This window comes from Ananas comosus, linkage group 5 (genome assembly GCF_001540865.1).
Source record: "Ananas comosus cultivar F153 linkage group 5, ASM154086v1, whole genome shotgun sequence".
Classification (NCBI taxonomy): Eukaryota; Viridiplantae; Streptophyta; class Magnoliopsida; order Poales; family Bromeliaceae; genus Ananas; species Ananas comosus.
The window spans coordinates 13,500,722-13,516,382 of record NC_033625.1 but is presented as its reverse complement, the minus strand read 5'-3'; the positions used below and the strand labels follow the sequence as shown (position 1 = coordinate 13,516,382).

The following is a 15,661-nucleotide window of genomic DNA, read 5'->3' as shown; positions in this document are numbered from 1 at the left end:
AAACCATAGATAATAAGAATCGGAGAGACAAGGACTTGTGATTCTGCGAAAGATTATGGATTTGGTGTGTCGTAAACCTCTAAGACGGATTTAGAGCAAGACTCAAGGTAAGTTTTATTCCGCGAACCAAGTGATGTTTACTTTGCCGCGCACAAACATAAACCGATGTGAGCGAGAATAGACGTCCTTGTGACTTCGCCTGATGCTTTGAGCCGGTTAGTGTCTCGTGTCGACGCCCGGAGGGCGAGACTAATCGAGTTTTCGTGTTTCAGGAAACGATGTCACCTCATAGGCATCTTCACGTAGATCGCGGCGGAGGACAGAGTGGTTCCTGAAGTCAAATCAAAACGCGAGCAGATACTCACTTTCGCGAATTCAGTTTGGCCCACACTTCATTGGAGTGATGCACAACAATTCTGATTGCATAGCGCACCAGGAGGCTGCTAAATGCGCAAGTAGGAGTCAATGGAACGACCTCCAAGAGACTGGGATCGGCTGGTGGCAAGCACCACTGGGCGGCTCGTCGAGGACACCACTGTTGCGGCGGATAAGGGACGACTTTAGCAGGCCTCATGACTTTTCAAGAATTTTGACCGCCTACCTTGATGGTGAAAGCACATCCATGTCGTGAGATGTGATACGGTAACGAACAGCGAAGATGAACCACTGTCGTGAAATGGTCGTTACGTGCCAGAGTTTGGCCTGTTGGCTAGCTAGTACGCGATTGAGGGGGATGAGTTATGCCGTGGCAGTGTGCATAGCTAAAGTGCCTATCTAGCTTCGTGTGAGACGCGATAAGGCTTAACGCTCGAATAGATACTCGTAGAGACGTGTTCGATTCCAGTCGTCGATGAATGCATAACACTCATCCAGGGCTAAGTGTAACGGCTGCCATTGGATCAACTCGTGAGGGCTGTGGCTCGCACTAGGTTCTCTAGAGTCCGATAGAAGTGTGTAGGCTCGGAAGCATGTCGTTAAACGACGATGGCGGGTAGTGGCTTGGGTACGACACGTGCCTCGGGACCATCTGGGACTGGGAGCCTGGAACCATTGGCAGGGCGCGTCAACCTGTGAGAGACAGCGCCTGTATACCTTACGGTAGTTGCAGAGATTGGGTCAGACGGTAGTTCCGAGCTTAGACCCGTGAGCGGAATGCCACGGTTTTGTATCATGAATCGATGATACACCGATGTGTCAGTGACCGCCAACTCCAAGATTTATTGGAATGATCTTGATAGCTGCCTGTTGGATGTGTTGCGATTCTCCAATGAGAATGTCGTCCCAATGATAAATGGGTCCTAACGCTTGCCGAGTCCTGAGAGACGCAGGGCGTCGTTGATACATTTTAACTGTACCTACGTAGGATCGGCGTGACTGTTGTCCACTGTGAACAGACGTATCGGTTTAGCCGATAACTCCTATTAGTTGAGTTGCTTGATTCACGAACTTTAGGGTTCTGTGTATTGTCGCAAATGCAAAGTATAAGATGAGTCGTGGCTTATTGATATCAAATCGAATTGCTCTCTTGCGATATTGAGATTGGATAGCCACATGGTAATTGGAGCTGAGGAATGTTAGCTCTTTGTGGATTGAAGATTGAGATGTGCCGGGAATGCCATCTCGTGATAAACAAGATCTCATGTGATGATACCCACTCCGCATGTCCGAGTCAACCAACGATATGCTTCTAAGTGAATTGCAGGGTGATCGAAATCGGAGTGAAAATTTTTCCGTTTGGTGTATAATCAAGAGTATTCTTTGGGCATGTGGTAATACACTTTTGCCACTGCTGCAAATTGATGAATCTATCTCACATCTTCACGTATGAAGCGCTACCGATAGTTCCATACGAAAAGCCACTCCGAATCCGGAAAGTGCACTGTACCCCTTGCTGCACTCAAGAAAAGAATTAGAGTGAATTGGTTGACAGTGATTTAGTTCGAGGTAATCTGAACTCCTTTTAAGAGGGAAACTGTAAGTACTCGTGACTTGCTAAAACTAACGAGTTACGGTGTACATTTAAATGGGCTCCGTATGTTGCGGCGAATGTAACAACCGATTTTAAATATAAAAGTGAAAATAAAAAAAATATATAATACTATTTTAATTGATTTAGAGAATTGAAATATAGTTGGAATGGACCTGGCTGAAATCGAGCGAAAACAGAAGATTAGAATTTCTTTGAAATGGACTTAGATAATAGCAGAAAAGAATCGCAACATTCCAAAAATATAAAATTGCAGGATGTCAGGAATATTTTTTATGATGCAGATTTAAAGTTTTTCCATATTTCTGACACCCGTTAGAGTGAGAATAAAATTCAAAATCTATCTGATAAAGATGCATTCGGCACAGTTTTTCAGTGACTCAAAACGAGTCAAAACTGAAAACATTAAAAATATATTCTGTTCAGTACATTAAACCAAACATGCTTCCAAGATTTGACTCAAACGAATTCAAGGTCTCGTCGCGAAAGATAATCAGAATTGAACTGCCGATGAGTGAATAGTTTCTTGATAACTTGGAGGCCAAGTTTCCTATATGTATATATAAAATAAGGATGAGCTTTTCTCATCTTTCCCTCGTGCACACAACGCAAAAGAGAGATCTCTCAGCCAAACAAGAAGAATTGACAAGAAAATTGAGCAAGCTTGAAGAAAATTGAAGTACTTGAGTTGAAGCTTCATCTACTCTCCATTCCTTGTCTAAGGAAGCTCTGTGTTTGAGTAGCTCATAACCTCTAATGTGTATGCTAGGAATTAATATATATATCCTAGAAATGATTTACGAGACTCCTAGATGCTAGAGTAGAAGCTATTTGCTTGAATTAAAGGCTATATGGCATCTGCCAATAGTAAGCAATTAGAGCTCCAAATTGGGGTTTAGTAAAGTATAGTGAGGTTTTGATCTCATTCTGACCTTTCGTAAACCTAATTGCATAGGTTAACAAACGCGTTGGCTGAAGACCGTTCGGTATCCACGTACCGTTTAGTAAGTATTCAAAAAACGACTTTTAAGGCTCGGGTTCGCCGAAAGGCTCGAGGCACGTCGTAAAATTATGGAAATGGCATTTAGGCACTTCGGGCCATAAACCGAAACCTATAATTCGTGGCGAACGAGTCACGGTGAGCGCAGTAGCAGTATCGGGCCCTGCCGGTGCCGATCCCGGCGAGGCCGATTCAAGTGTCGACCAACAACAAACGCGAAGTTAAGGTGGGATTTCTTACCGAAGCGACTAGTCGCTTCTTATGTCTAGGCAATTAATCTCATTTGATCATTGGCACGTAGACAAAGCAAGATTCTTTAATAAAATGCATAAAGTAATCTAATAAAATCATGATAAATTAATCTTAGAGAAAATGCATATTAATAACAATGCATATTGGTGCATTAATGAAGATCGGCGTTAGATAAATGCTAGCTAAGTAAAGTAATCATTATAATTTCGATAATGCAGTATATAAAATGCTTATAGAAAGCAGTGAGCAGTTAGCACAATGCTAATAATGCATGATAACAATGTAATGCTAAGTAATGCATATATGAAGTAAAGCATATTAATAATAACATATGAAGGATGCTAAGTAAAGATGCATGTAATAATGATTGGCAAAGAGTAATTGCTAAGTTAGAAAGCATGATGCATGTATATGTGTTAATAAAAGATGAGAACTCTAGAATGAGTAAGATGACTGGACAACTAATTGTCAGGTAGATCGAAGTGCCATCTAACCGTAGTGTTAATAGAAACATAGTTGGGTAGTAAACCTAAGAGTTGAACAATCTAGGTGTTGCACTAATCCTAATGTAGTAAACCTAAGGTTGAACTATTAAACATAGAAGTGATAATCTAGCAAAGAGATAAAAGCTAGCAAGTGATATAGTTAAGTGAATGTGGACCATAGAACCTAAGATGTTGAACCTAGTTGATGAGTATATTCGGAGCCAACTAATTGAGCTAGCGACAGATAGGGTTGGCATGAACCCTCACCTGTGTTAAGCATCTCCGAATCCTAGACTTATGATGTCCCTGTACAGGCTAGGGCGCGAGTGACGATTTCGAGCCTGCGAGCCTTGGTACCGGTAGATGGCGTCGAACATGGAGATCACGCCCGGGGCTTGAACCATTGTGCAGGCGTTTGTCACGATTTCGCGCCAGAGTGTTTAATCCATTTTGAGGAGCAGACCGGCGCAGAGTAGATCTGAATCCATCTGTGTAAGCTACTATGCGGGTGCCTCCATGAACGAAGTCTGACATATCGTGTTCGGTGTTTGTTGTCGACCCGTTTTCGCCCCAGACGTATTTCAATCTCCGAGCTCTAAACGCTGGGTATGTCAACCATCGCCACCATGGTCAATTCTTGTGACTCGAGCCGATTCAGCGTGTTCTAACGATTTCGCCGCTAGATCTTAGTCCAAGAGAGTGCGTAGGCTTGTAGTTCAGGCCAGCGCTCGACTATCCGCAGATGATGACTCGAAGCCCGATCGGTTAGGCTAGATATGGTTAGAGAACCCCTTATAGCCAAGAGATAGAGGCTTGAGCAAGTAATAAAACCTTAGAAGCTAGTGTTGGTGTCGTTGATCCTAAGGGAATAGAAACCTAGAGTAAATGTTATGTCTAAAGTAGCCAAGTAAAGATAAATTCATTAGACTAACTAGTGTTCATGTTTTCAATATCGCATATCGTGAGGCATGGCATTATTTCAATTGAATATATTATATCTATTGTATATGAACTAACATGTTTCATAGTGCCCTCTCGGAGCCTATCGTCGTAGCTTTCCCTTGGGCTGTCCGTGACCTCACTGGGAACCATGAGTTTGTCTCACCCCATCACGTGTTTTGGGGTTTTCAGGTCGTTCATGGGGCGCGCGGCGCTCGCGAGGCGAGGGGCGTACTTCAGAGATACGCCCACCAAGGAGATCCGAGGTAGAAGTACCGCTGAGGCCGTCTAGCTTATGGACTAGAAGACAAGGAAAAAACAAAATGTATTTAAACTTGTAAACCCTAATTAGAATGTAACTGGAATTAAATGTAAAATAGGAACTGTATGTAAAATGAATGAATCTTGTAAAAAGCTATAATTTATTATTTGATACTTTTATCAAATCTTGATGATATCCTTCCTGTTGAACATATCTATATTGTTTGGATTGCACCCTTGAACGTATGGGGAGACTTCGTCCCGTACAAAAGGAATCCCGCGTCCTCGGCGTCTGTTGTCGGCCCGCGGCCCGGTCCAAATAGGGTTAGTCCGCGGGCGTGACACGCCCCGGTGCGAAGAGAGAGAGAGAAATAGAGAGAGAGATAAAAGAGAGGACCGGAGAGGGGGGTGGGAGAGAGAGAGAGAGAGAGCCAGGAAAAAAAAAAAAAAAGAAAAAAGAAAAAAAAAGGTCCCACCAAATTCCCCCGCCAAACGCAGGGAGGCTTCGGAGGAACTCAAGAATTAATAGATCTATAGATAATCTTGTCATTTTTAAGATATATATCAAATAAATATATTCCTACGTACAAAACAAAAATTATATTACAAGAATACATTCTTTGAAAAGTTAATTTCGAATAAAAAGTTTAAATTCTATGAATTTCAAATTTGAGATGCGCAAATGGGCTTCGATTTTTTTTTTTTTTTTGGTTCTTAATTTCCTTTTCTTTTGTGGTCAATCGCAATGGCCGTAAATATACGATTGGATTCACTTTTTCACAAAATCTAAAGGAGAGATAAAGGAAAGAATAAGTTTGAAACCAAACTACAATTAAAAAAAAAAAAGTAATTTGAATGATTGCTCATGCATTAATTGTTAAACAACAACAAATTTTATAAAAATTTTAATTTAACTATCTAGCTTGGCAATGCTCTTAGAACTAATTACTTGATGGTTCTTTCTTAACAAAATTTCTAAACATCTTTTCCAATAAAGTTTTTCGTGCGATTCCTTTAACGAACACAGACGCCAGAACAAAAATATGCAATGAAAAAAAACATCAAATCGCACGAATTAAGTAAATTAAAATATCAAATAATAAGAATATTTAAAATTGAATACTTTGCTTGCACCCGCTATTCGCGAAGAAGCTCAAGAGCCTTCAATAGTGTGGGAGCAAATCTTGTGACATTTAGCTTCACATCTTGGTTGAGCTTGTAGAACTCCCTCACTTTTTGCAACCCACTTCTGTGAATTGAATCCGGATCCTTGATCGCAGGGTGATCTCTCCCGAGTCTCTCCAACAATGTGCTCTCCTCCAAGCTAATCGTGTACTCGACATCTCGCAATTTCATTTCCCTCGCGGGCCAACCGAAGCACCTCTCGGCGATGGGCTCCAATTTCCCGTAGGGCACCACTTGGATCATGGCGGCGTTTGTTCTGAGGAAAATCATGTTAGTTAGCCCGGCCCCGTGCACCCCCATCAGCGCGTCAAATGAGTCCACCGCCTTCGCAATTTTCGTCACGTTTAGGTCTCTCTTTGGCTCAACGACCACCACCTCAAACCCTAACTCCTCAGCCGATTTCGCGACTTCCTTTATATTCAACAACCTTCTGGTTTCTCCCCTATTTATGAGCATCAGTCGTGGTTTCTTTTCCGGCTTATCTCGATAACTTAACGGTACATCTTTTGGAAGCGAGTAAGCTTCTCGAATGAACAACCGGAAGTCGAGCATTGTGTACCCTTTTGGAGGCAAATTGGGTAAGATCCCAAAATCGCGATGCCTCCGAAGGCCGATGAGGGCACGCGGGTAGCAATGGATCTCCTTATTTCTATCAAAATCGATAATTTCATATCTCGAGAGCTTCTTGAGTATCACACTATACTTTTTGACAAACCAAGGTTTGAGATTGGTTATGAGGAATTGAACCTCGCCATTGAACCGACGAGAAGTGAGGTAGAGGCGGATGATCACGTTGTTGAAGTCATGCCAAATGTTCCCAGTAAGGACGCTTAGCTCGAACACGACTGCGGGGACATCGTGCCGGACCGTACAAGGAGGGGCTTCGGACGGACCGCGTAACGATTTTATTGTCACGAATCCGAGCCGGTTAAGGTGCTTGCTAGTTCGTACTCGGGTTTTCCACTCTTGAGGTTCAGGATTGGTGATTTCGGGGGGAGGGACATATAAGACCGTCGAGTGGCTTCCGAGGATTCGAGCGTCGCCGATCATGTCACAAAAGTCTGGATTCGACGTGTCGTAGATCGGCTTCAGTTCTACCAGTTGGTTGGATTTTTTGCCACCTCTGCCTGTACGAAAAGAGAAAAAAATTCAGCCAATTACTAAATTTCATTCTGGTTCTCAATCATTAATTAATCTTACCAATGGGTGTTACTTAATTTTTGCTAACTCACTACAGTGTGAAATTAACTAACGAAAATTAAAATATCACTGTTAGATAACAAGTAAATTAACTCTACTCATAGTGATAGAAGCCCTATATATATTAATTGGATTTTTGCTTATTCAGCCCCCACTACTATTCCAAATTTTCAAATTTACTCTAATTCTACCAAAATACCCCTTTAAACCCCAAATCCATGTAGTAAACCCTAAAGGTTTGGGGATATTTAAAAGATTTTTGAAAATCAACAAGAGCAACTTCTCTATTTGAGAATTTGTATAGTTTTAAACTTCCATTACAACAGAATTAGGTTATAGCGACACATGTTTGAAACACTTTTGTATAAGTGTCACATTTATGCCAAAACTTTAAAAAAATTCTACTAATGCATAAATATAAAGTCCAATCCAAATAAAAAACAAAGAGTACTCTACTCAACTCACTCCACTTAGCCCATTCGGCCCGATTACAAACAGAAAAGAAAAAGAAAAGAAAAAGAAAAGAAAAATCGATTATCATTTTTCCTTTTCCCCTCACTCAATCGACTGAAATCCTTGACGAAGATCATTTCCTCTCGTCCTCCTCCGCCACCGCAGCCAACGAGATAGAATTCCGGTGGTTGCTAGATGCTTAAATAAATATTGGTAAATTAGCAGCACTCTTTTAGATTATAGCAACACTCTTTAATTGTCACTATATACCTAGCGACCCCACATATAGCAACACTTTTCAAAAGTGTCGGTAAATTTAGCCAGCAACACTTTTTTGACCTATACAGACATTTAAAAATGTCGCTATAGACCGTTTTTGTTGTAGTGTTCTGATATTGCAAGAAACTAAAAAACTCAGTAGGGAGGGGTGCGACTCAATCAAATTGAGCTAATTAGACGTCAAACCTAACTGATCGCAACCGAACTAATCTCCATTTGGTATATTTTAGGTCGGAACCCAACTTTTTTCCAACAAATGTACGTTGTTAATCAATTTCTTCATAAATAAAATAAATATTAGGATACTTTAAGATGCTAAAACTTATTTAAATTCTCTAAATTAAGGAGTGAGAGAAATTGGTTTTTTTGTTTTGTGTTTTCTCTATAAAATTCATATAGTTTAGTCACAAAATAAACACTTTATGAGCGATAATTTTGGTTTTTATTTTTGGTGGATTTACTTTGTACTAATTTGAAAATGTTTACGTCAAATATACCTAGTTTATAACTTAGAGGGTTTAAAAGACTAGTAGCGAGCCGGGGTTTGGATATCCAAAATAAAATTTTAGACTAGAAATGGGCCATGATAAACGGTCCCAAATAACTTTGCGTCACTTGAATTCAAACTTACCAAAACCCGGCTCGAGCCCGACCCGAATCCCAAACCGGATACGTTTCCCAACGTTTTTTCAAACTTGATCTTAATGGAAGGTAAGATAATAGAAAAACCTTTCTATAGAAAATATGAAGAAACTTGTCCTTAAACAACTTGTCTTAATGTGGATTGGAGTTTCATGTATAGTACAAAATTTTTATCACTAAAGAATAAATTAAGCTTGTTTTCTGGGACAAAGCCAAAATTTCTCTAATATCATATGGAAAAAAAATTAACATATAAAATATTAATTATATGTAAATTATAATTTCATCGAAACAAATCTCAAATCTATAACCCAATATGCAGAAAATTACTACACTCTATCGATCTCTTTTATCTATCTGAAGCAAGATCCAACGATTGAGAACAATCTCGTTTTTTACTGGACTATGAGATCGCCTAATATATAAGGAGAACTGAAACAAACTATGATGATCTTGTAGAGGACTAAGGGCAAAGTAAAACTTTTTCTGACTCTCTTTTGTTTTATTAATTAGAAGAGCTAATTAGAAAGTTAACATTCTAAATTTGTAGCATTGGACAATGTAGAAAATTATTAAATTTTATTATTGTGTAGAATGTTATCGGAATTCATTAAATTTCTCACCTAATTGTTGAGTGTTCTCTAAAGGTTCTGTTTTCTTTTGCTCTTCTTTTATCTCTTCTTACCTCTTGAAATTTTTTTATTTTGGCTTCTGCTCATCGCGGCTCACCTTGATTTCTTTTGCCGCATCTTTTGATCCTGCTATTTAATTATTATTCGCCATTTATTCATTTCTTCATAAAGATAAATAAAACTAAAATGGTGTGTGTGTGTATATATATATATATATATATATATATATAGGGTCCGGCTACTATATTATTATGAGTACGATTGCCTTCGTACTCATAAGTTATTTTCGATGATAGAGCTTCCGAATCGACGATACACACCGTTAAACGTTATTTACGGCATTTAAAATTTCTAGAAATCAAATTTTATAATTTTTCGACATCATTTGCCTTACGATCAAGAGATCACAAATTTAATAATTTTTCACGGCCGGTATGGGATACTTGCTAGTTTAACGGTGTAAAAGAATTGGAATTTGTTGAATTTTTGATAGAAAATTCTATTCACTACATAGATAAAGATCAATAACTCCGATCTTGAATTGAAGGATCCGATCATCCTTTTTTAGGACGTCGTTCGATTTTGACCGTTCATTTTATGCCTACTTGATGGACTTTATTATGATTTCGAAAATTTATGAAATGTATTTTCTAGAAGTTTCAGATACTTTAGATCATATTTAACGGAATGGATCGTCGATTCGGAAACTCCATCATTGAAAACAACTTATCGGAAGTAACGTGGGCTTCCATAATTCCAGTAATAGTATAGTAGTTAGGCCTATATATATATTTATATAATATATATAAATATATTTAGGGGTTTTTTCCCTCAAAAAGCTAATATTCTAATCAATTGCAGTACATTTTTAACCATCTTTAGTTAATCAACCATCATATTTATAAAAACAAAGAAAAGGCAAGAAAATGGATTAATGTAATTTTATGTTGAATATTAACCATGCACCTTTTAATTAAATAACTATTATATATTTATAACTAGTTATATAGTGCACGTGCAATGCACGTAACATTTAATTTAAGTTAAATTTATATTTATTATTTTAAATTTAAATAATTATTGATGGTACAAATCTATTTATCAGTTTAATTTTTTAAAAAAATTAATTTTTTTAATATTATCCATAATTTTAAAAATTCTAAAATAATTCTAAATTTTTTAAATTAATAAATTCTATATTTAAATTTATGAAATAAAACTCAAATTTGATATTAATTTTGAATCCATAAATTTGAATTATAATATTAATTATTAAGACATTAATTTATTTATCATCCATCTATTTTTTCAAATTTGATATATTTTATTAGTAATTAATTATTTTTAATTTGAAATGGACTTTTACAACACCAGAAAATATTGAAAAATTTAATTATATTTCAATTTTTGAATTAAAATATTAATTCACATTTGAAATTATGAACAAAATTTAAAATTTAAAGGTTGATTTTATAAGCTTTATTAATTTTTTTTTTTTCAAATCTAATTTTTTTAGGTTAGCTAATTGAAGAAATAGTATGAGATACAAAATATTTTCAATGTTTGTTGCATCAGAGAATTTTTCGATTTTTTGATAAAGTATTGAATATTCATTTTATAGGACGAGCAAGATATCTTTCGTTGACAAAAATTTAGATAATATAAATTTCTTTCTATTCTCGCAAATAGAATACAATATTTTTTCCGACTAAAAAAGGTATGCCTGTGTCAACAATTATTTTAATATTATCTCAAATCAATATCAATTTGTGAATCATATTTTACTACAAATTTAAAATTTTAAATTGTAAATTTATATGTTATATTTTATTGAAAAAATATCTCATTTTTAAATATTAGTAGGTAAAATTAAGATAATTTTATATATTTCACTTTAAAAAAATATAATATATTATATATGCGGAAGGTATTATGTGATTGATATTATATAGGTGACGGATATTACGTGTGAGAATGAAAATATTTAAGAATATGCGAATGTTATTTGTGATAAAATATGATATTATGTTGGCGGCGGTTATTAGGAGATATGACATACATATAAAAAGTGAAATTTGATACGTACTATCTAAGGGCAATTTAGGTAAAAAAAGTGACAGATACTTAATTCGTCAGTCATTGGATTAGATCGAATGACTAAGAATTAATATATTTTATGATAATTTAAAAATAAAATAAAAATTGTACGGCTGTGATTTATTCAATTAAAATTGAATGAATGATATTATTAGTATGTAATTGAAATTATATTAATAGGGAACGGTATTTTGGGAAAGAGGAAAAAATTCAAAACTCACGCTTTTATAAGTAGTATAGATATAGATAGATAAAACAAAGGTTTAAAGTGAAAAGGAATAATTAAGGTAATTTTATTTAAATTTATCTCACCGTGCTCTACATCCGTTGCAGATGGAATTGATACAACTTCATGTTCCGTCGGTCGCTGCAAAAAAACTACAAAGTTCAAATAAGCTCATAAGAATCAACATTGCACATAAATATCAAAAAAATAATAATAAAAAAGAGAAGGAAAAAAGAGAAAATAAGAAGTTTAATTTGCCTAATTTATTTTTTTTGCTTTGTTAATTTTACAAATAAAAAGATACATATATTGACTACAAGAAAATTAACATTGAAGGATGCTTTATATATATATATATATATATATATAGTTGAGCTAGAATACTATCGATAGCAAACGGGCTCCGTTGCCACCAATTTGTTTCCGATGATGGAGCCTTTAAATTGACGATCGGCACCGTTGAACATGATCTATACGACTTGAAGTATTTAGAATCAAATTTTATACATTTCCGTTGTTGTTCTCTTATCCATCAAGTAGACACAAAAATGAACGGCTGAAATTAAATATTCTTGAAAAAATGATGATAGGAGTCTTGTAATCAAAATCAAGAGTATAGATCTTATTTTAAATAGTTTAAAAAATTTTCGAATAAAAATTCAATTGATTTGGATATCTTTATGCGGTTAAACGAGAAAACGCCTCAAATCGATCATTAAAATTACAAATTTTGAAACCCTTTGATCATTAGGCAAATGATATCGAAAAGTAGATTTGAAATTTGATTTTTAAATACTTCAAGTGGTATAGATCATGTTCAACGGTGTCGATCGTCGATTTGGAAGCTCCATCATCGAAAACAAATGGGTGGCAACGGAGGCTGTTTACTATCGATAGTATTCTAGCTCAACTATATATATATATATATATACTTATAATATACAGTACATGTATATATATGTACATGTATATATACGTATATGTATATATATGTATATATGTATAAGAATGCTTAAAAGCGTTTCAATATAATATAGTGTCACATTTAAAAGTGTCTGTTAAACTGTCGGCAAATAACGAGTCGACATTGGTAAAATATATTGTGACGCTTTAAAGCACCTGGCCTTTTAAAGCGTCGAAAAATTAAAAATAACAGTAAAGTTTCTTATTTAATAAATTGGTTTGCACCTTTTGAATTAAAGGTCGGTACTTCCTATACTATTGGGACGCCTAGGAACGTCATCTAAAAATGTCCATATATTGAAATTTTTTTTGTAATATATATCAATATTCCAACTTGTTTCTCACTACATATATATGTTGCTTGAACATATCAAGCTAAGTAACATGAAAGGATCAAAATGGCTGAGCATAGATAACTACAACTCACGATTCGTAGCGCGGATCACAAACTGCTCCGACATGGTGAAGTAGGTAAGCAAGACCAAGAGGAACCCCGCGAGCAACCCCGCGCCGACATTGCTCTTCGACAAGCTTCGAGCCAAGCTCTTCATCGTACCCAAACCCTAACTTTCTCGATACGTTCGTACCTTCTCGATCGATCTCACCACCACCCTTTCAAACTCTCTTCGACCGCCGCAGAGCTACTGTAGTGTATATTCTCGTTAGCACGTTTGTTTCTTATAATGACTTTGGAAGAGGAAATATTTTCCACATGTTCGATTATTAATGATTCTCATGTGTACTTACTTAACTAATAATTCAAACTATACATATAGTCAAAAGTCGGCATCTAACAATTCCGATAACAGTAGAATCATCCTACTTGGTTAATTTATAAGGAGAACACAGATTCTTGGAAAACGTACAATAAAAATATTTGTCTACAATTCATGACGGGGAAATTTAATTCATTTGGGATACCTCATCACCTGTATACGACGACTGCATCTTATATTTCTGCTACCCCACTTTTTGAAAAAGTATAGAATGCACCAGTTATATTACAGATATGGCAATCCTAACCAATCAGACTCTCTCCTTTGGATTCACCCATTCTATCATGGTTATTAGAAAAATATTTTTATTATATATATTTTTTTAAACAGAGAGATGTGTTTGGCAGGTTATTGATGATGTAGTGTAAATGCGCTATAATCGGTTGACTTGACAATCTCGATGCAAACCCGTGGGTGTCCGCGGGTGCAAATTTGCTGGTATAGTTACCAACTTTTCGAACCTAAAAAATTACGAGTAAAACAAATAAGTACTCATTAAGCTGTGGGTATTTTAAATAACTCGGGGGTACCAACCGGCACCCGAACATAAATTTTTTAATTACAAAATATATTTTTCTTAATTAATATATATTCTTTTTATTTAACCATCCTAAAAATTCTAATCCTAATTTCTTATTGTGTGTCTTTTATATTATGAAATATTTTTGCTTTAAGACTTTAAATATTTTTATTGTATATTATAATATTTTAAACAATGAGTTATATTACGCTTTTAAAACTTTTATATATATATATATATATATATATATATATATATATATGTGTGTGTGTGTGTGTGTGTTTTGTATATAAAAAATATAAGAGCGAAAAAAAAATTTGCGGGTAACCCACATATCCATCCACGGGCGGATACGAATGAAGAGGTTGGCTATCCAAAAATTTACGAATAAATTTTATTTATACCTAACTAACGCATTGGTACAATAACTCGTCCGCGGGTTATCCCGCCGTTTGCCAGGTCTAATAGTAGGCTTCCTTCCACTTTTTAGTTCGGCCTAGTACGTAGTTTGGTTTTGGCATTTTGTGCTTCAGAATTTTGACTTTTCTTTCGGGAAGACCAATTCGGATATTTCTTTCTTTCTCTCTAAATATTCCAAAACCTGGAAAGGAAAGCTAATGTCCAGAAACTTTCTCATTTTCTTCCGCCTATTGCTCCCGTCACGTAAGCGCCTCTTAAAGGAATAAGAGGTTTGTGATGTAGTAGTTTGGCAAATTTTTGCGCATGCGTACGTCTTTGTTGTTTGGTATCCTAAGTTTGTTGTACGGAAGAGTACTCGAGAGCTGGGCAGATGAGCGAGCCGGCATGTGATCGACTCGCGTTCGGCTTAATATTCGGCTCACTCAAACTTGACTCGAAATTAAATGAGTCGAATTTGAATTAAAAAAAAAAAATTTTAACTGAGGTTGAGTATTACTGGGCACGCTCGATTTAGGCTCAAAAAACTAACGCGCACGCGTGTGTGTGTATATATATATATATATATATATATATAGTTCGGTTGGAATTATTAACGATAGCACCAAGCGTTTGGTGCTACCGAATTTTCTGCCGTTAGATTTAACCATTTATCTATTTTTACCGATTAGATTATACCATTCAACCAATAACTCACTCAACTTAAGGGGCCCACATCATTCTAACCGCACATTTGCTCATCCAAGGCCGAAAACTTTATAGCACCAATAGCTTTGATGCTATTAATAGTATTCCAGTCTAGAGAAATTCCAGTCTAGTTCTCTCTCTCTCTCTCTCTCTCTCTCTATATATATATATATAGATATAGAACTTGGCTGAAATATTATTAATAGCACCAATGACTTATTGCTACTAAGTTTTTTATTCTTAGATTAAAAGATATGCGGTTAGAATAATGTGGGCTCCCTAGTGTTCAGTGGGTGGTTGGTTGAATAGTATAATCAAACGGATGAAAATAACAAAAGAGATAAATCCAACGGCAGAAAGTTTGATAGCACCGCTATTGATAGTATCCCAACAGAACTATATATATATATATATATATATATATATATATATANAGAGAGAGAGAGTCCGGCTACTATACTCTTATGAGTACGATCGCTCTCGTACTCATAAGTTGTTTTCAATGATAGAGCTTCCGAATCGATGATCCACACCGTTAAACGTTATCTAGAGTATTTAAAACTTCTAGAAATCAAATTTTATAATTTTTCGACATCATTTACCTTACGATCAAAAGGTCACAAATTGACAATTTTAACGGCCGGTATGAAATATTTGCTA

General features: G+C 35.8%; 1 protein-coding gene across 1 annotated transcript; it reads right to left on the bottom strand.

Annotated features, from left to right (window-relative positions):
- LOC109710716 (EGF domain-specific O-linked N-acetylglucosamine transferase-like) lies at positions 6,062-13,152 on the bottom strand. The gene is made up of 2 exons (XM_020233455.1): positions 13,029-13,152; positions 6,062-7,236 (listed from the first exon to the last, which is right to left on the bottom strand). Exons 1-2 carry the CDS (start codon positions 13,150-13,152, stop codon positions 6,062-6,064), a joined length of 1,299 nt encoding a protein of 432 aa, XP_020089044.1.